Source organism: Ambystoma mexicanum, chromosome 1p, assembly GCF_040938575.1.
Source record: "Ambystoma mexicanum isolate Mex_15411 chromosome 1p, UKY_AmexF1_1, whole genome shotgun sequence".
Classification (NCBI taxonomy): domain Eukaryota; kingdom Metazoa; phylum Chordata; class Amphibia; order Caudata; family Ambystomatidae; genus Ambystoma; species Ambystoma mexicanum.
The window spans coordinates 211,352,555-211,374,206 of record NC_090921.1 but is presented as its reverse complement, the minus strand read 5'-3'; the positions used below and the strand labels follow the sequence as shown (position 1 = coordinate 211,374,206).

Genomic DNA, 21,652 nt, shown 5'->3' with positions numbered 1-21,652 from the left:
AGCGGACGTAACAACTGTGGTAGTAGGGGCCAAGCGTGGTGCAGAGCCCTATGGTGCCTGCTCTCCAGATTCCCACTACACAGCAGGCATGATAGAGCACAGCTTGCTGCATCTGCATTTTGGCAACCACGAACATCTTGTGTAGGAAAGAATCACCACAAACTATGTAATGGCGACTAGTACTGGCGATTCCCTAGCAGTCTCAGTCCTCCACTTTGCATTCCCCTTTTCTCAGAATGTATCCATTTGGAAGATCTCGAAACACTCCTGGAAAGTCCCTCAGCCACGAGCGAGTGTCCCAAACTTGACCACTCTGGCCCTAAAGGGGTCCTACGGTGCTCCAGACACACATTGACGCCTTGCCATAGGACACCAGAAGCGCGACTACGTAGAGCACGTAGCCCTAACGGTTACGCACGAAAAGGCCTCACGTTTGCTGGCAACAAGAGTTAGCAAGCACCACATGGATTGCCCATGGGCGATGATGATGGAAATCACACTGGCAATTACAGCATGCTTTTACGTCAGACATTTTCTTACTCATTTTGGTGAAACAATACAGAAAAAGGCAAACAAAATAAAAAAAATAAGACAATTTAAATTACTTCCTTTGCCATTAGATCCTGTCGTTCTGGACACGTTTCAAAGTCCCACAGCCTGTGATGGAAAAGGAACCGTTAGGCTCGGGGCAGACAGTGCAGCTTATATCCCGAGTACCGTCACTTCCGGTAGAGGATGCAGGTATGAACCACAGCACCATAAGTGGACCATTTTGAATGTAAAGTCCAAGCCTGCACCCTGTGCCCTGGAAGACGGTATTCATTAGAAATTGTATTTACTTGTAGTAACGGTTAGTAAACATAAGCACGGTTCTCAGATTATTAACGTCTTGCAGGAAGAAAATGAAGATCCATGATGAAGAATGGGTCTGCACAAGAGAGGGCCTTGCACAGCTAACAGTGGGGTGTGTGCAATCCAAAAGCAATTGCTCGAATGCAAATCTGTCAGGCTACTACTAGCTATTCAAAGGCAATGCCTAGCATCCAAGTAAACATGGGCTTCAATAGGTGACATTTAGGAGGGAGGAATGTTCGACCAAGTTATGAACGGCATCCGAAATTCAGCAGTTAACTTCGCATTTCCTGGCGAAAAGAGGGAGGCTGTACATCCTTCGAAAGTAAATGCAGGTCCTGAAAATCCGAGGGATACCCAACACCTCTAGGGGGGGGGAAGAGAGGCTAGACTGCTGGTATCGCATTGTCCTAGAACAGGACCTTTGCCTCTCCAGATGTTTTGGATTACAACTCCCATTATGCCTCCTTGATGTTGTGGACTAGGACTAATGGGAGTTGTAGTGCAAAACATTGGGAGAGTCAAAGGTTGTAGACCCCCGTCCTAGAGTATTACATTAAATGGCGGGTGATCAATATTGATAGATCTGAGCAGGGACTCGGAATAATGGCAGGCGTTTTGGACCACCGAATACAATTTCTGAGTGGAGCCCATATTTTTACAGTGCCCAAATGGACTGGTCGGATAAAGAAAAAAACAGACAACCAATCTCATCACTGCAGTGATATTGTGGCATCGATGGGAAAGGAGGGGGAGTCAGGAGGGTCATTTTAGTCAATAAGCAGGCTGGAAACAATGACAATAAAAGCAAGGCAAATGGTCAGAAATAAGCTCACACAATGAGACGAGGCCTTGTCACACAGGAAGTAAAGAGAAGATGTAAATGTCAAACATTTTCTGAATGCGGCCTCCTAAACAAGGTTCTTAAACATCTGCTACAACAGTCAGCCACTTTTTCAAAGCCACGGCTGGCACACTTTTGCTACCTGCTTTCAACTGTCTAATGAACCCTGGCGAGTAGGGCTCATCATACTCTGCCAGCTGCTGCGGCATGTCTGCTCGGCTCCTATACAGATGGCGCGCTGTGGGAAGAGAAAGAGAAAGATCAAGAAGTGGTCTCTTAATGGGCGCCGCCCGGGCATCAGAGCAAGAAAAGATCAGCGCAGCTCCCTGCGGGCCATGCGGAGACAGATCCTCTAAGCGACAAAGCACAGGCAACGCATGCAGGCCAATTGCCCCTCTACGGACCTGGCATAGCAGAAGAGCAGTGCAGCTCCCTGCCGGCCATGCAGAGACAGATCCTCTAAGCGACAAAGCACATGCAACGGACCAGGAACAGCAGAAAGATCAGTGCAGCTCCCTGCCGGCCATGCGGAGACAGATCCTCTCAGCGGCAAAGCACATGCAACGGACCAGGAACAGCAGAAAGATCAGCGCAGCTCCCTGCTGGCCAGGCAGAGAGATCCTCTAAGCGACAAAGCACAGGCAACGCATGCAGGCCAATTGCCCCTCTACGGACCTGGCACAGCAGAAAGCAGCGCAGCTCCCTGTCGGCCATGCAGAGACAGATCCTCTAAGCGGCAAAGCACATGCAACGGACCAGGAACAGCAGAAAGATCAGTGCAGCTCCCTGCCGGCCATGCGGAGACAGATCCTCTCAGCGGCAAAGCACATGCAACGGACAAGGAACAGCAGAAAGATCAGCGCAGCTCCCTGCTGGTCAGGCAGAGAGATACTCTAAGCGGCAAAGCACGTGCAACCTGACCAGGAACAGCAAAAAGATCAGCGCAGCTCCCTGCCGGCCATGCGGAGACAGATCCTCCAAGCGACAAAGCACAGGCAACGCATGCAGGCCAATTGCCCCTCTACGGACCGGGAACAGCAGAATCAAAACACGTGTTTAAGCCAAGAGATGTGCAATATGTTCATATATCAGTACTGTGATGCGCTGTACTCCAAAAGTAGGATTAATACTTTGCCATTGGTACTCCAAGCCCTGCAAGGGGCACTTCGTAAAGCACTTACAAATATGTCCCATACACACACTCACTCCGCTGGGCAGCATGGGCATTAGCGGTGCACATATCAGTCACATACACTCCACTGGGCACCATGGGAATTAGAGATACACACCAGCCACATACATCCAGTCCGCTGGGCAGCATGGGCATTAGCGGTGCACATATCAGACAGGATTACATGTTAATTGAAATCATATATATACTAAAATATCCCATTCAAAATCATCATTACTAGATTATGTAACTATTTCAGAGGCACCATTAGACGTCTTATGGACACCTTAAAGCAAGGATCCTGTGGTAATCAATAAAGAGCGACCCTGTTAAGGTACTTTTTGTGCAACCTTCTGTTGAGGAATCGACAATCACGGACTCTAATGGGGCACTAAACTCCCGACAAGAAAAGGAAGCCAGCCCCCTCAAAAGGTAGATTACGTGGAGAGTGATGAGGCGTCATTCTCAGGTAGGGGTAGCAGGCTGACACAAATGCCCAATTAGTGCGGCAACTCAAATATATACATTTATTATGTTACCGCTATAGCTCTTTAGCAGGCCAAATGAGTGCCAAGTACATCGTATGCAGTATTAAAGAATACATGGTATATTATTGGAAAAGCCCAGATGCCTTTATATGTGGGTCCACTATATCACATCAGCATCCAAGAAAGGAAAAACCGGGCATGGGTCCAGGGGAGGCAGAGAAAGGGACCCACACAACCTAGCCAAGCCACTATCCGTTCACACCCTGCTCTCGTTGCATATGGTAGGTCCTAGACCACGTGGTCAGCAACACATGTAGGAAAGTGGTAGACAGAAACACGAACTAGACTTTTTAACCAGCAGGGACAATACTCTTAAAGGTCCTTAAGGCCAATACCAATGACCCACAATGTCTAGCCCTTTGGGGCATAGTATTAAAATAATCCAAAAGCACACGTGATCATCATTGGGCTGGATGGTGGAAAACACTTTCTGCAAACAGTACAGTATCCCCCCTCCCAAAAAAAAAATGTTTATAATCAAGATACATTTTTGCAACAATCACAAAACACATCGAAAAATATAGTGCCACAGACTCTAAAATGAGTTGTAGTGTAGCAAGCATTTACTTTTAAAGGAAAGAGTGGTAGGACAAAATAATTTTAAATCCTTGATATTTACAAAAAAGATTTCTTGGACCAGAACTCCCTGAAACCCTTGTGGGCACGGGAAAAAATATCCAGGGGCAGATGAGTATACCCCCAAAAGTCACTTTGGGAGAGTTCTAGGAAGGACAGGTAGAAAGTTCCATAGAAGTCAACGGGACAAAAATCAGTGGGCCAGATGCTTTTATATGGAAAATGGAGGTAAATGCGTTACCTCAGAGGTGCGGAATTCGTAGCAAACAACCCCAGGGGGGGGGGGGCAGAGATTGCTTGCAGAAGCCTCCAGTGAGGTTGCAGCAAAGCAGCAGGACGCCACTACAAGTCAATGGGAAGCAAAGTAGAGGCTTGCCTCCAAAAGGATCTCAACGCCGGAACAGAGTGACCCGGGAGGGCGAGTATCTTGAATAACCCTCCAATGACAAAGTGAAAACTGCACCAGCACGGCGAAACGAGAGACAATACAGACTTCGGTGCTGGGGGAGCTTTACAAGATCTGGTGCCCAGGGGCTGAAGCATAGAGTTAAGAGACCCTGTGATGGAAAATAACAAAACGTCCGTACGTCAGGAAACTGGTGAGAAACATTGAGAATACAATGGAGCCCATGCAGCTGAATCCTGGTGCCTCTGGATGGGGGCACAGACGGGTGACAGCCAGCAGTAAATGTCCACAAAACCGGGATAAGGGTTTGGGGTGCCATAGGAGATCCCGACGGAGCAGATGAGGCAGGGTGTTGGTGCCCCAAACACTTTCCAGGGGGTTGCCGCTGACAGCACCAAGGTAGGAGGCTCGAGCAGTAAATGGTGAGCAATTGCAGTAAGCGGCCCAGAAAACAGTTCCAGCATGAACGGCTTGACCCAGTGCACAAAGTGAGGTAGCAGCAGATTTCAGGAAACCTGGACTGGACTCACAGGAGCAGAAACCCCAAACTGGGATATGCCCAAACTGCTGCACTCAACCAGTTTGGCCAGAGGCAGAAATGGCGAGAAAGGACCTGCTTCTTCCGAGCGGCAGATCAAAGAGCCAAGAGGGAAAAGGGACCAAGCAGAGCCTTGGGAAAAGACCACTGCAAAAAGGGACTGGCCTAATCACTAGAAGAGGCAAGGCAAAGGGTCAGTAATGCCACTCAACCTAGAACACCCCAACAGGAAGTGACTGGGAGAGCCAAGGGACCTATACTGTTCTAAGACAGAACCAATAAGGAGGCTGCCATGTGGGCTCACAAAGAGCCCACATGGTCTGAATGGCCATGTTGAGCCTACCTCATGGTTGCCCTTAAAACAAAAATCCCTAAAATACAAAATGGATAACATCAGAATTTCAATAAATAGATCAGAGGCCAATGGTTACCAAAAAGGTACATTAGGCTACCAATAGGGAAACTGGCTTGTACCACTGGAAAAGCCAAACCTTAAGCATAGCTGCCAATAACCCTACTCCCTCAAACCAGGTCTATAACCTTCGGCAAAGGTGGGGTCCCCGACAGGCATACCTGGTCCGAGGACGACCTAATACAATATGCATTAATTAGAACCAAAAAATCATTGAAATGGACCGAGGACTTATGGCCATCAATAGTAGTTAACTTATCCAAAAAACAGAGCGGGTAAAAGCAAAATGTTGATGTCATGAACCACCAAAAATAGGAATTCTGTCTTGATTATAAAAATACAAAGGAGGTACTCTGAATAAAAAAAAACTAAAGAAAAAAAAACACAAAACATGAACTACTAATTCCACATATTTTTATCCTCTTAAACTCGAAAGGTTTTTTATGCAAAATATCTTGTTTAAGTGCCAAATTCGTATTTAAATACAAACATAGAAGAAACTGACTATGTAATTCTACATTCAAATGGTTTGATTAATTTATCCCGGCATAACATTCTGAGGACAACTCAAGCAAACACGTTAAAAATATTGATACCATTTTCATGGTTTCACCAGTTCTACCCACAGCACATTACATAAAAAATGTTTTTGGTACAGAGCAAATCACCTTTTGCGATCAGGTAGTCAATAACTGATGACCGTAAAAAATTTTTTTTTGATAATACATTCTTCAGAGCCAAACTAAATGCACAATACCCTCTAATCTCTTCTATTTGTGAACTGCATCGTCATTGCAGGATTCACATATTGCCATTTCACTTTTATTAATTCCCCAAAACAGAAAGTCCTTAATATTTGGTTGACGCAGAGAAGCCTTGAATGTGAAGACTTCTTGGAGGGGAGAGCAGTGAATCAGCGGGAGCAGGGCCTGTACAATTAGCTAGAACAGCCTGTATAAACTGAGAACACAAGAAGGACTTTATTAAACCAAGGGCCTTGGCACCACTTAGTCAGACCAGTAGTGTGTCAGAGGACACATCTAGGTAGGACAGCACACTGCATTGCCAACCCAGCCAGTTCGCATGTGCCCAGAAAAGAGTAGGACATGCCAAATAAAGGCAGAGGTACACCCCAAGGAAGAAAGGAACGTCGATCGTTGGAGAAGTGCAAATATATGGAGCCCTCAAACTTCATTCACCTCACCTGTCCAGTCCCCTGCTTTCAAGACAGTTTCAGAAGATTCTTTGTTCAGCAGAGAACGCTTCAGCTTTGGTGGAACGTAAAGCCCACTCAGGCATCCCCCGCCCATTTAGTAGGATCAGGATAATCCTTCCAGATGAGCAAAGCAAAAGAGCCAGAGGTAAGAGTTTACATTGAGAGTATGGGCAACGTTTGAAGAAGTATCCAAACCCCAGAGGCTCTGTAAGTTGTGTGCTGTCCTAGTCGGTGTGACCAGCCCAGATTACAAAGGGGCGCAAAACCCATCAGGCAAGAAAATAACTACAAAAAAGAGGGGACAGCTCACACGAGCCTCTTGCCATCAAGTAGAAAGGAAAAGCCAACTGTAGCCTCATTGTCAAGAATAAAAAGGAACCCAGTCACTGGTCATTCCACTAATACCAAGCAACTAGAAGCGGTGGTTACACACCCGGCCATAATGAGGTCGCTGACTTATCTGCACCAGAAAGTCTCAATCATCTCATGTAATAGAGCAGGTAACCCTCAAAAAGGAGATCCACACCTGCAGGAGTTCATCTTAAAACCCAATATTGTTTTACAGGAAACATGGGTGCTGGAGGTTTGGAAATTAGAGAGCTATATTAACCTTTTCAAAACCTTTGATAAAATGGTGCCAAGTAAGGAAATCGGGGTGAACGCAGATTTGGTGCAGGACTCAAGTCTGCCATAAAGCTGTTCTATGCAACCTACTCCGAAGAGAGGCAATGGCAGTTGATTATCGCTTTTCCAAATTTGGGAACCTCAGAATTCTAAACATTTATGCTAACTGCCAGAAGCAGGGAACATTCTAGAGACTCCTCTCTCAGCTATGCAATAAAGCACACCAAATATGATCTATGGAGACATGAATGCTAACGTGGGGTCCAGGAAAATCGACATGACAGTCTTGGTGCTCTGGAAAGCCCCATATTAAGTCAATCATTAGACAGTAGGCACTAAGGGCTAGTTGCCATCTGAATTTTGCACCAGATCGGACCCAATTTCCGCACACAACACCTTTCCATCACGGCACAGACTTGCACAACCTATGACGCCAGGGGAGCAAATTCAGTGATAGACTACATTCTATAGTCTTGATGGCAGATTGGACAAGCTATAAGAATTCTGCAATTAGATGTAGAGTCTAGAGTGATCAAAGATATTTAAGGAGACTCAATGAGTGATTAATTTAGTTTAGTCAGATGAGGTCCTCCAATGGAAGGAAAACGCCTCGTTAGAACAAGGAGACACAATCTGGCACAGGAGATCCTTGAGCAGGATGCACAGGAGATCCTTGAGCGAGATGTGACATGGAAGAACCTTTCTATGAGCAATCCAGCAGAAATCCTTCCTTACTATGATCAATTAAATCCTCCTGGGGGCCAGTGGTCAGGAAGGGCAAATTCACTATGAATAAAACCAAAGTGATGCATAAAGCGGGAACGTATTCGTTGGTCAATGCCCAATCAGCGATGCAGGAAGCATTCAGGTATCGCCTGGAAATAAGCAAGATCCGAACTTGCAGACCATATAAATGACTGTTTCTTTCCACAAATAAAGAGGCATGGATAATGCGTTGCCAGTAAACCGGAAAAGCCGGCCACAAAAACGATGCAAAGATTTTGGCATTGCATAGTGCAAGAGCTTAGCCAAATCAAATCACGAGTCAAAGCAAACATCTCAGAATAGGATTTCACTAAAATGTTCAATGGTGCAGTATTGTGTTCTCCTAAAGGAGAAAACTGGGGCATCACTATTGACAAAGGTTAAATGCGAGTCAATGAATAACCAGAGTATTGATTAGAATGGTTCTTCAACCCCCTGCCCATACAAGGATCATATATGCAATACCCTGGCCACTGCAGAGCGTGTAAATATGGTTATGAGTCATGTATCATGAGCCAAAGAACCAGGACTGTATACAATTCTAGTTGGAATATGCCATCTATAGATACTCAGCTTCCCTCATAACCTATCAAGAGTCATTCTCCAACCCCATCATAGTGCCATTATATTAAACACATCGTATATGGCAATTAGTTTCATCGACAGACTTGAAAATCTTCAGTTGCATTATTTTGGAGGAACTCAATGAATGGATTAACAGTGAAGCAATCTCGAATGTGGCAGGCGCGAGCAGTTTGTCCTCAAAAGACAACATTTTTATTATGATCCAGTAGAATGTCTAATAGACGTGGGTTGCAGGATGGCTGAAAATTGGCTTAAACTAAATGGTGACAAGACTGAGGTTCTGGTTGTGGGTTCTTCTGCCTCTTCTTTCTGGCTCCCTACTTTTTGCCCTTCTTTTGGCCCGTTCCCTACTGCTGCTTCTGTGGTAAGGAACTTGGGAGTTAATATTTCCGCCTCTCTGTCTATGGCCGCTCAGGTTGGCGCAGTCTGTCAATCTGGCCATCTTCAATTGAAAATTCTGAAGAAGGTTCTTCCTTTTATTCCTTTTCATTTAGGTGCCCCAGTAGTCTCTGCTTTAGTCCGTAGCAAGATTGACTGCTGTAATTCTCTTTTATTTGGCTCAACCAAACTATTTGATACAGCGTCTGCAGGTTCTTCAGAACTCGGCCTCGCGTCTTGGTACGGGCTTCCAGTGGCTAAAGGTGTCCACTTTAAGCTGCTGTGCATGGTGCATCGGGCTTTTTATGGGGTCAGCCCGAAATGCCTGCAACAAAAATGTAAGCCTTATGTTCCTGCTCGTGCATTGCGTTCTGGGGGAGTCGCTTTCTTCTGGCTATCCCCCGGGTTAATCGACCTAGAACTGGTGGATGCTTCCCCACCCCCCCTCAGTGCCGTTGACCTTTAGAATTCTCCTCCCACATCCTTGCATATGGTTTCAGCGCATTTAAAATTTAGAAAGGCGTTGAAAAGCTTACTCTTCTAGTTCTCTCCTCTGTTCGTTGTGATCGTTGGTTTAAGCTTTTAGTGCCAGGTTGCATATGCTGTTGGTTGCGCACACCTTCGGGTGTGAAAAACTTTAACATAACATAGTAGTTGGAGAAAGCCAATGGGTTAAGCTAGCCAGAACGCACATCAGTCGGAGCCGGTTAAACATCACTGTGGCTCTGTATTCAGAGACCACCACATAGGTTCTCTTTGGCTGTAGTGGGAATTTGACAAGAAAAATAGTGACAGCAAGAGGAGGAAAACAAGGCTTATTTGCCTCAATACTTTGCCTCGACATAAACGACATGGGGGACTAAGTGCTAGCAGCATTACAGGAGGCACCAGACCCCGAAAGCAGTGAAGGCACAACTTGTAGGGTGTAACAAATTACTGTAAAATGAACCACCTCGCCCTACATAAGGCCAAGTCAAAAATGGTGATTTGTAAAGGCAAGAGCAGCAGAACTGCTAAATATGTATTAAAGCTGGGTGGGAGGTCATCAAGCAAGGTGGAGTCCTCATCATTAGGGGTCCCTGTCGGATACCCACTTCTGGGAACCGTAGGCAGTGTCAGCAGTAAAGAAGGAAGACACTGTGGCAAGTCCCATTACCAAGCTCGTGAGGAAACACGAGTAGTCTCGCCACGGAAATAGAGACGCGGGCAAAGTATGGCAGCACTCTGGCATATGGAGCAGAATGATGGGGTGTGGATAGAATCGAGGTCCGCGAGAGACTGTTCTGGAAGCAGCCCTCTAATGCAAGCAGATGAGGGCTTCCCATCACAGCAGCCGAGAGTGGGGGGGACAGCCTTGCAAGATAGGCAGTAATAAATAAATAAATAAATAGTCCCGCGGATAATGGAAAACATGGTAGACACGGCCTGGGAGGAACACGTCAGAGAAGTTGATTTATCAAAGTATAGGAGGCATTAGTTGAACTAAATGTTCGTGGTATGCCGGACATCCTGGAAGCTAGTTCTAGCAGCCTGGGTGGAAACCGATCCTTACACCTGGAGTTAAATGTAAAGCAAAGAGCTCAGAACACGCCACTTTCCGAACAAGAGATGGCGAGATCACATGGCTTAGGATGGGCCAACACGTGTGCAGTGTACTCTGGTCCACAAAGACATAACGTCATCACATGTTTATGAGAGAAGTCTGCTTGCACCGCAAGAGCAGATACTGCGGCTCATGGCAGCAACATGAAAACACGGATTCGCTGCGAAGACAATGTGCGACATTTGTAAATCAGCAGATGAGACTCTTAAGCACCTTTTTAGTTTGAGTTATTAGGTGGCGAAGTGCCTGTCACTGCTTTTTCAAAATAGTCAGTTAATGACTTAATTGGAGTTGTAAACGCGCTACTGCTGTAATAGAAATGTCATAACCAGCTCTGCTGTCAACCACTCGATGTATGAGCACTGCGTGTGTCCTTCACTGAAGTCCTGTTAAAACAGCATTGGCAGAGCCAACAGATTCAGCTTGTGAGTAGGCATGAGGCACTTGCAGGGACCGCTATTAGATGCCCAGGGGTTCGCACCTGCTTTTAAACCAATGGCCTGTTTTTGGCAGGACCTCAATGGTCGAAGTGTAAAATAAAAAAGTAGTGCCTGGACCCTTTTCTGCCCACTCCTCCCATACTCGCCGTCGCGCCCTCCCCCCATACTTGGGTCCTTCCATGCTGACTGGACGCCAGGTGTACCTCAGTCTTACAGGTACCTGGCGCCCTCACTAATCCTCCCGCACCAGCCTCCTGGCCTGCACTTGCCTCATTACAACTGCACTTGTTCAATGACCCATTAAAGAACCGATCGCTCTGCACTTATCCCAGTTTCTGATTGACTGGGCGCACTTGCCCCCCTATCCCAGACTCCCCTGCACCGTCTGTGCACTTGCACGATCTGAATTCACCATGCCTTGAATAGTCTATCTTCCCTGTCTCCCCTCCTTGCATGGTGGCGCCTCAATGCACTTGGAAAAACTGCAGAATCGTCGTCAGACCCATTTGCTGTCATCTACACTGTTAATTGTATTATATGCACTTACTCTGCCTGGAAGATTTGTACCGTTAAGAAATTCAAGGGCTCTGAATGACTTTTTCCCTGCCTCCTTGAGCGCTTTGAAACACTTGCCTTGTGTATAGGCACTTTACAAATAAACATTACCATACAGTCGCCCTGAGGCAGCACCCCCAAAATCTGAGTCAAAGTACTTATTTTATTTTGAACCTCTTTTCCATGTACATTTTTAGGAACCTGGAGTGCAAAATGGTGTTCAAGTTGTCCGTTTCCATTATTGGGATGAGAAGTAAAACCAAGCAAGGTGTCCTTGCCACTTTTTGCACCTCTTAGCTCTACTTCAGTAGCAGTTCTGCTCCAATGGGGTCTTCCCCTGGCATTTTCTTCCTCTCCCTCTCTCCCCCTCTCCCCCTCTCCCCCTCTTCCCCCCCCCCGCGCGCACCCCCCCCCCCCCCCCAATCGTGGGCAAGCCAACTCCCACCACTTTCTCTCCCCCTACTGCACCTCTGGCTGACACATCTGGACAGCCCTCGCCAAGCTCCACTCTTCTTTCTCTGATACTCTTGTTTCTTGCCCCTGTCATGAGGATCCACTTGAAGGCCAAAGCCAAGTACAACTCCTGGTACGACTCATAACTCGTCACCCTTAAACGCAAGTGTAGGGTGGCTGAGAGGAAATGGCCGGCATCTTGTGCATCCTCTGACAAACTGGCCTGCCGCCTGCTCCAAAGGCAATACCGGCTCTGTCCTCACCAAGAAGAGCACTCACATCCAAGCCTGCATCTCTGCGGCATCTAACACCTCGGCCGAACGCCTTAAAATCTGAAGTGAGCTGGCCACATCTCTACCTCGGTCCCCTCACAGGCCCTCTGCACGGCCCTGGCTTCTCATTTCATCTCTAAAAATCAGGACATCCGGTCGACCCTCTCGTCGGCTCCTTCTCCCTCTACTTTCTCCTCTACCTCTGGCCTCTCTGCGGCCACCTCGCCTCTGCCCTTCTCTGCCTTTCCTCTGTTGACCCCTGATGAGGTTTCTAAACCAGACCGATTTATGAAAGTCTTATCAAAACAGGCTCTTTCCTGTTCTTCCATAACCATCAAGAACCACATTGACACCCTCGCTCTTCTCAAGAAACCCTCAGCCGACCCCTCCTGTCCGACTATCGCCAGATCTCCATTACTCCTTTTGTGGGCAAACTCTTGGAAAAGCTGGTCATTTCCCAGGTTAATCTTCACACTGAATCTGTTGGTTGCCTCCATGACCATCAGTCTGGCTTAAGAGCTGCTAGAAGCATGGAAACTGCGCTCCTGAAAATCAGTGAAGACCTGCTCTCTAACCTTGTTGCTATCACCCATCTGTCCTTATCTCACATCTCTCTTCTGCTTTTGACACAGTCAACCATTCCCATCCTGCTCAATCGGTTCCCTGATCACCTAGGTATCACTGATCAGGACCTGGCCTGGCTGACCCCTTTCCTCTTGGGCTGACCCCTTTCCTCTCGGACCAACCCTCCCAGGTCCAACTTGCGTCCTCCTTCTACTCCATCTCACCCTCTACCTGTGGTGTTCCCCAGGGGTCTAACCTCTCTGCCTGGATGTTCAACCAATAGCTGGCACCTCTCGCCCACTGCATTGTCACTCTCTGCTCCAACTTTCAGTGCTATGCGGATGACTCACCTCGCTTTCAGGCTCCTGTCTGCCACCTCTTCTCCCTCTCTCAACCCAGATTGTCTGTCTGCAATCCAGGAGTGGTGTTCCACCAATGATCTCTGCCTTAATGCCAGTAAGACAGAGATCCTCCACATAGGCACACCTGCACCTTCCTTTCCTGTCACTCTGGCCGGCCACTCTTGGCCTTCTTCCTGCTCACACCTGTGAGGTTAAGAACCTCTGGGTCATCTTCGACTGTACACTTTCCTTCTCCCCTCACATCTCTGACGTCTCCAAGAAGTCAAAGTACCAGGTGCACCTCCTCAGAGGTACTCTTCCTTTCCTTACCTTCCCCCAGAAGATTGCCATCTCCAGAGCTCCGTTTCTCTCTAGGCTGGACTACTGCAACAGCCTCTTTCTAAATCTGCCTACCTCTACAACTCATCGAGAACATGACTGCGAGACTTTTCCTTGGCCTCAAGCCCAGGGATCATATCTCTCCAGCCTTGAAATCAATCTATTTGCTCACAGTGGCTGCTAGGATCAAGTTCAAGACCTTCTACATTGTCCACAAGGCCTTCTGTGGCTGGGGACGGAATTACCTGCAACTCTTGCTTTGGAAATATCTTCCTACTCAAGATCTTCACTCCTCCACCTCACAGCTCCTTGAGGGTCAGTCACTTCTACGAGCAACGAGTTGGGGCAGATCCCAATCTTCAGCTGGCTCCTCCCTCTGGAACAGACACCCTGCCTCTCTGAAACTTGTGTAGAACCATCTACAGTTCCAGAAGCACCTCAAGCCCTTCCTGTTTGCCTTCTCTCTTCCTCTCCCCTGCTGATCTCCTGTCTGATATGGCACTGGTCACCTGGTTAACCTCTGATCTCGGGACCAGGTCCCTGCCCGCCCAGCTGCACACCTGCATTGCCTCCTGGCAACCCCTGCACATGTGGTCTGTCTGCTACCCTACAGTCCCCTTACCTGCACTTATTAGACACCTGCTGCCCGTACTATTTTGTTTTGATCTCATGTCCGGCACTTGCCCTCCTCTCCTCCAACCGGCACTTTTCCCATCCCCTCTCCCGTGCACTTGGTCTTTGTCCTCCCTCCATTTCCCCTGCCTTGCCTCGTTGCGCCTTGAAACACTTGTGTATAGGTGCAATATAAATGCCATAAATCATTTATCAGTCATGGCCGGCACTATGCTATAGCACTGCTTCTCTGGTGCCACAGGCATGGACATGTATTGTTATGCCATGAAAACACTGGTTTGTAGCGGCAGAAATACCCAAAGACTGGGCAATCTTCATACACTGCGTCCATTTCGCCAAGGTATGGCTCACCAGATTTCTGAAAGGCTTGTAAGAGCAGGTCTATGATCTTCGCCCATCAAGCAAAAAACCCAGAGTTCCACAGCCTGCCAGGTCTCCTCAAACAAGCGGTCAGTCATTCCACTGGCCACCAAATTTGTAGTGAATAGGCCAGCCTTAATGAGGCGCCTTGATTCCTCAAAACTACTAACCACTACCTCTCATTGACTCTCACCTCTCCACAGACAATTGGTCATGTGACCCCTCTACCACCTGTCAAATGGGGAGCTAGTAGCACGCAAACGTCATGGCAGCTTTAGCCAACCGCCAGGCAAAAGAACCAATATTAAGCACATTCTTACCTATTGCTTAAATGTGTGACGCAGTCCTATCGGGAGGTAAAATGGGGGAAATGTCAGAATGCCTCCTTGAGGCAGCTGCTTGCACTACTACCAAACCCGTCCCTGGGTGATCGGATATGAGGGATCGCCTGGAACCAGGCTGTGTTCCCTCAAGAGATGCCTGTTAAGGTCAGCCATGAACAATGGCTTCCCCTCCCCTTGTCCATGATGGGGTCATTACAGCACTCAAAGGGCAGAAATGGCTGGTCCTGCTGAAGGATCTACTGCATTAGGTTTGTGATTGTGTCCTTCTCCACATCTTTCGATAACTGAATATCCAAGGTAATGACGACACATCCTATGCAGAAGGCCATCAAGGGATCGGGCCCACGGGCAGCCTCTTATCAAGTACAGTCTCTGGTGCAGTGTTTCAGCCACTCCCATACTGCAGGTCCAAAGGGCCACTGTGCTGTCTGACTTCACCCAAAGTTCTCCCAAGCCCCCAAAAGTTATTCCTCCCAATCACCAATGTGAATCATCTTCTCTGTCCAATAGGGCGCTCACCTTCCTAGGCCACCCAATGCTTGGGCCCTCTACCTCAACACAACACCTGGCACCTTGCCAGGAACTGCAAGCAGTGTTGCCTCCAGTGGCTCCACGCAAGACACCTGTGATTCCATATCAGTGGAAAAGTCATTACCAAACAGGTCGACCATCGTGGCTTCAGACCACTTCGTTGCGACATTGGGAGCCCCGTGATGTCAGCTCTCTAGATCCACCCTGCAAAGCACACTGTGGGAGAAAGGACAGTTAATAACTCTGCAAATACAAGCATCTCAATCTGGGTGGACTCAAAGTCCCCTAGCGGCCATGGTGCTGTTCCATAACATCCGCAACCACTGACCTAAATCAGGGGATCCTTAATCTTCAACTTCTCGGGGCCTTCATCACAGTGCGTGTGAGCCTGGGCAAGTAACAGGCTTGTAAAAAGGTATATAAAAAAACAGTACTAGACAAAACTTCTTAGAGAAAGGCTTCAAACATCCATGGACATAATAAAGGCACCCGACAATTCTGCAAAAGGTGTAAGATTTAAGCTTTATTTGGCTCGTCATAAATGTAAGCCTACGCTCATCAGTATGCAGTATATTGTAAATGCAAAAAAAAAATCTTGTCTCATCTAGAAATAAACAGTGAAAAAAACGCCTCTGCTTTTAGACTATCACACAGCATGCATCTGTACAGATACAAGAGCAATTCCTGCCCATTCAGTGGCTGCTGTGTCTGCAGCCATCTCGCAGGAATGTGCTTAAAAACAAAGACTAGCCTGAGCGCTTGGAACCGGTTATCACTACAGGTGCGCGGCATTATGCGAGCAAGGCAAAGGCACGGAATATTTGCTGCCAGGATAAGTTTAAGAAAAAAAAAAAAAAAAAAAATCACTGTGGACTTTCATATTCCGAAAACGGGGAAATCCGACCCAATTCCAGGACTGTTCATGGACATCAACGATGGACAGCAGTCTTGGAGCTCTTGCAGCCGGGTGTAACTCGCAGGTTTTCTGAATCATTTTGAAAATAAGGAAACCCCGAATGGATTCAAGATAGAACAGGGTTATAGCAGTGAATCTTGGAAGACTGGGCGTGGAGCAGGGAGTTGTGTGCGGCAGTGCCCACGGTGGCACGCCCGACTTGAGAAGGCGCACAGACGGTCAGTGGCTGGGCCTGAGCAACGGCCAGCAGATGGCCAGCGGTCACGCGCCAGACTTAGGGCGCCGCACACAAATAGAAGCGGAGACTTGGCCTGATCCGTGGGGTCAGAGCCAGGGCTGAGCGTGTGCTAATCTGTACACTCACGAGAGGTGGGTTGTGGGGGTGGGGAGCCGACGAATTAACGAGTAACTGCGCGGCGGTCGGTTGGTGTTAATTGAGAGCCCCCACCACGGGAGGCCAGGAACAGCCCCCTCTGTGCCATCAAATGCCAGGTTGAATGTCACTGCGCCATGCCGTTCCTGCTAATGAGGCTCCAGACGCGTGCAAGCAGAGCGGGGGGAAGGGGGGGTGAGGGCGGTGGAATAGTGTCGGTATGGCAAAGAGGGCCTGGGCTTGAAGGCAACAAGCAACGCAGTGGGGGAATCACGGCCGGCGCCAGGGCCTTTTAACTGTAGCAGCCTGTCAGAAAGTGCAAGACAGCCAAAACTCAATCTCTCAATGTAGCACCCACATGTTTATGGAACATTGCCAATACATGGGGGGTTCAGGGAAGAAAGCACAAATCGCCTCGCTTGGTTGCTTGTAGATCTCTTGTTGAATATTGCCCAGCCTCCGCCCTACCCGGTTAGCTCCTCGCTCTACCTTGTTTCTCTGCTTCCCTCATCAGGTTCTCCCCCCTACGATTGTAAAGCTCTCTGTTGCTTCCTGAAGCTAGACCCGTGCTCAAATACCATAACAATCCCCGAGAGCACAATTGTCCAAATCCAAACCTGCAGGGGTTTTATACAAGATGGCTATTGTCTATATTTAAATGACCAGCACATAGCCAATACATGCAAAACCAATACATTCACAACCCACACATATATAGTGAAATTATGCTTAATGAATAAATGTTATGTTTTTCCCCAATACAATACTTTTTTTGATACTGGAGAAAATCACGTGTTTCAGGTTCTTAGTCCTTGGACTCCCTTCCTTCACAACGACTGACAGCACCTGCATACGCAGGCGGATCGGAAAAAGCTGGCTTCCAAAGTTAGCTGACCCTTTAAGAAGTTGTTTATGGGACTCCCTTACACACGTGTAAACCTTCACGCGCCGGTCGCACCCTCCACACCATGTCACCAACATATTTACGATTGTTGATTTGATAACGCTGATTCCGTGTCTATCACCCCTTATCCCTGATAGCCACCTGAACAGACGGACCAGTCTTTACATCATGTCAACTAACTCACAGGCCAGAGGACAACTTTGGCGCACCAGAATAACGACCGACCTCGCTGCCAGCCCCCTTCCTCCACACTCACCGCTCCAATCCCGTTTGCCCCCCCACAACCCTCCCACACCCTTGTGCCCACCAGACCCACTACCAGCACAGCCTTCCCTTTCTTAAGTCCTGCTCAGGCATCCCTTGCCAACACCCCCTCCCCGACAGACTCCCAAGCCTCACACACCACAGGCACCCAAGAACCCCTTCAAACACAGAATCTGCAACACCCAGACCATCTAATTTCTGCACAACTCACCTTATCTGCCCCCTTCATCTGTACCCAGCCCCCTCCCCCCCCCAACTACACCATTATGACATCCGACATCTCTCCAAACCCACTGAAGTAACTCTTCAACATATTTTCAATACCCCCGGCGCACACAGCCCCAACCACCTCAACTCTGCCAAGGAAACCAGCAGCCTGGCGTCATCCCCAACCTCACACCCCACTACTCTCAAACAACCTTTCTCGTAGACCTGTGTCACCACCCTGTGTTAGGCAGAATCCTGCACAGTTCCCTTAGGGAGCACTACAGAAGATTAAGACTACAGGTATGAGCAATAAATCCCCTTTGGTATCAGTCTGTACCACAAATATTTAGTTGGTAGCTGTGGCTAAGCAGTCAGACTTATCTCAAGAGGGAGATTAGCAGTATTCAGGGTTTACACAATAGGGCTACAATACTATGGCACAAGGAAACACTGACCAAAAGCTTTGTATTAAAAAGAATATATTTATTTTACACACTTCTAAGTTAAAACATTAATCACAGTTATTAAAGCAAGTTAAAATCAGTCAAGAAAAGTATACACAACTCCCTCTTTAAATTGTAGACAAGTTTGAGCAAGAGTGAAAACTGAGCAAAATAGCACAGTGAAAACCAAAAACAAATGGCACTCTAGCAATTTCTCATAAGGGAGGGAAAACACGAGTTATACAGGAATATATTCTTAAACACCCTAGCAACACTTCCCATAAGTTTGTGAACAAGTTTAGCACAACAGTACTTTAGCATGGATAATACTTAAATGAAAACCGAGCAAAATGGCACTTCACAAGTTTTAAAAGTGGGAAGGAAAAGGTGGTTATAAGAAGTAGGTGCACCAACACAGTTCTAGTTGAAAAGAAATCTAGAGAAGGCAGTTCTAACAAATTCAGCCAGTGTCAATAGGCCTGTGCCAGAGTCAGTGGTACAGGGCAAAGAACCCAGGAGCAAAAATGTTCTTGTAGCTGCAGTCAAGGATTTGTTAACGATTCGAAAAGGTGGATGCAGAAGGTGAAAGAATGTTCGAGGATAGGGGCGGCCAACCCAGCAGGTAGGTAAAGGATTTAAAACACCTTTAGCACTATCACACGAAAAGGGAGGCCTGGCGGAACAAAGTACCTCGAAATGTAGAAGAGGCGCCTGCGGTGGCGGTTGTTCCTGGCAGTTCCTGAAGTTTGGGGGATCCAGCAGAGGAAGAGACTCTCATCGCGGAGGAAGGTTCGAGTTACTGCACACCCCAGGGATGAAACCAGCCGCGGTGCTGCCCAACGAATAAAAGGTACGTTCCTTTAAATCGCGGCCCGGGTGGATGGGTGCCAGGCTATCCGGTCTCAGAGTGCAGGGCACTGGCAATTCGACCAAGGCAGGTCCAGGAAGGCGATTGGCAAACTGGTTGGCCCCACCAGCTCAAGGGAAGAAGGTTCTTGCAGATGAAGATCTTCTCTCGTCGTGTGGAGAAAAGTGGTGAGACGCTGCAGCAGGGCTTCACCGATGGTTCAGTCGTTGCAGAGGTCTTTGGCTTCTCTCCTCTTCTGCTTCTTAGTTCCAGTGGAGACGTCTTGCTCTTCCAGTCCTCAGGACCCTGCTTTTATGCAAAAAGATCCCCATTCATACAGCCTAGCTGTCACTCGCACAGTGGCGTGGTCATCCTGGCGGGAGACCCTCCCGCCTATCAGGGCAGAGTGCAACATGGGTTGCTGAGGAAACCCTGTCCAGGGGTCCTACTCCCACTCCCACACAGTGGTTCCACCCCGGACTCAGTGGCGCTGAAAGGAGGGATTCTTGGCAGAACCCCGACAAAAGGACAAACAAAGGATCCCCGACCTGGATTAGGAGTTTAGAGAAAGACGCGAGAAAGAATTTATATAAAAGTTCTGGCAAATAAAACCTACTGGAGTAAAGTTAATATAAAAATTAACCAGCGGTATGTTAGAGGCTGTCAGTAAATGTGGTAACCTCGAACAATGGGAAAATCCCATAGAGAAATATTTGCGGTCAAATATTTTTGGTAGTAACCACTGCCACCAGCCAGAAACTTGAGAGAGGGACCGTACAGTACCCTCTTGAAAATGAACATAAGGGAAAAACTATTAACCCTTGCCAGTACCTCCATAGTAAGATGGGTTGTACTGGTTTGGTTCATCAAGAGTGACTAGTAAAGTCAATGGGGACTTTACCTGCCCAGGGAGACAGTAGTCAGTCCCAGGGTATGGAGTCTATGTTTGGGGGTCGCTACGACACCCCTGTCTCACTGCACGGAGGGTGCTGTGTAACACATGTGGATAAAGATGGTTTCTATGAGGGTGAGATAAACCCCATAGATATTAAACACAAAAAATAGCCTACAGCACATAGTAAATATGCCTAAGAGCGGGAAAAAGAGTCACTTAGCAGGAGAAAAAAAAATCCCTTCAAATCCAGCAAAGCTGCTGGGGGACTATATAGGGAAGGGAAATTAGCCATAGAATGAGAATTCTCCCGAACACCCTGCAGTCTCATAGGCACATCCACCCTCCAAGCACTCACCTTCAACTCCTTTATACACTGCTCCTCATACCTGTTGTCCCCCCAAAGACCCACACACCACAAACATTTTGAGCCAGACCCTAAGAATATTCAGAGCCTCCAACCCCGTTGTAACAGCAGAGATGATCAGCCTCCCGCAATAAAACACTCCCTTGCTTCCTCCCAACCCTCTCAATCCCCCCTTCACTCCACCTCATCACCTGTACTGACATCACAGCCCCCTCGTCCTCCCATCTATGCACTCAACCCCCCCGAAAGCCCTCTGCAAGGCCACCACTGTGGGATCCTCCCGGACCTCCTCCGCTTCCAGGGCCAACAATGCCCACCCTTCCTTCCTACACATGTACTCATGAATGCCAGCTTTACCGTCAAAAACAGGCAGCATATACAACTTCATCTCCTCTGAAAGCCCAGACATCCTGTTCATCACCGAAACCTGGTTCTCCTACGACTTCCGACCCCATCGCACACAAGGCATTACCCCCCCACCCTCCCCCGACTACACACATCACTCAAAATTACAGCGCAGGCGGGATTGGCATCCTCCACAAGCCTCACCTATCCATCTCATTCTCTGAGGCATAGGCATGAAAAACAAACTCTGAATCGCTCCTAGTGAAATTGCTCATCAACCCCTCGCTCACCCACCCACAACTTCTTACTCAGACCTCTCCCCTCCCTCCCCCATCTGCAACAGACACTTTGCTAATGCCTTAAGCCAGTCAATAGCAGCCATCCTGGTCTCCTATCTCTCCCTCACCCTGCTTGGAGATCTAAACAAATGGTTTAATGCCCCAGAGAATCCCATGACAAGACCACTCCTGGACAGTCTGACTCAGGGGCACAGCAAACGGCAGGACATACTATTGATACAATTTTCAGCTCCACCAACCTTCTCTCCTCGGCGGCTCAAATGGACGGATCACACAGCCATTCCATTCTCACACCCGTAACCCATTCCTCTTCCACGCATGGCTAACACTGGACTATCCAGCCGCATCCCGCTATGAAATAAAGCCATAGTTACCCCAGAACTGTCCGACACCCTGCTTTCCTCCCTACCCAACCTACCAGTCACTTTGACCTATGGCTCTCCAT

At 47.9% G+C, this 21,652-nt stretch overlaps 1 protein-coding gene across 2 annotated transcripts in view; it reads right to left on the bottom strand.

Moving 5' to 3' along the window:
• CNTROB (centrobin, centriole duplication and spindle assembly protein) overlaps positions 1-21,652 on the bottom strand; it is a 369,000-nt gene that overhangs the window by 61,325 nt on the left and 286,023 nt on the right. Inside the window, exon 15 of one of the 2 annotated variants that reach the window (XM_069646351.1) lies at positions 1,839-1,934. The exons of the other annotated variant lie outside the window; for it this stretch is intronic. Within the exon in view, the coding sequence (XP_069502452.1) occupies positions 1,839-1,934 (96 nt within the window). The remainder of the gene's footprint in view (positions 1-1,838; positions 1,935-21,652) is intronic. 2 annotated transcript variants of the gene reach the window in all.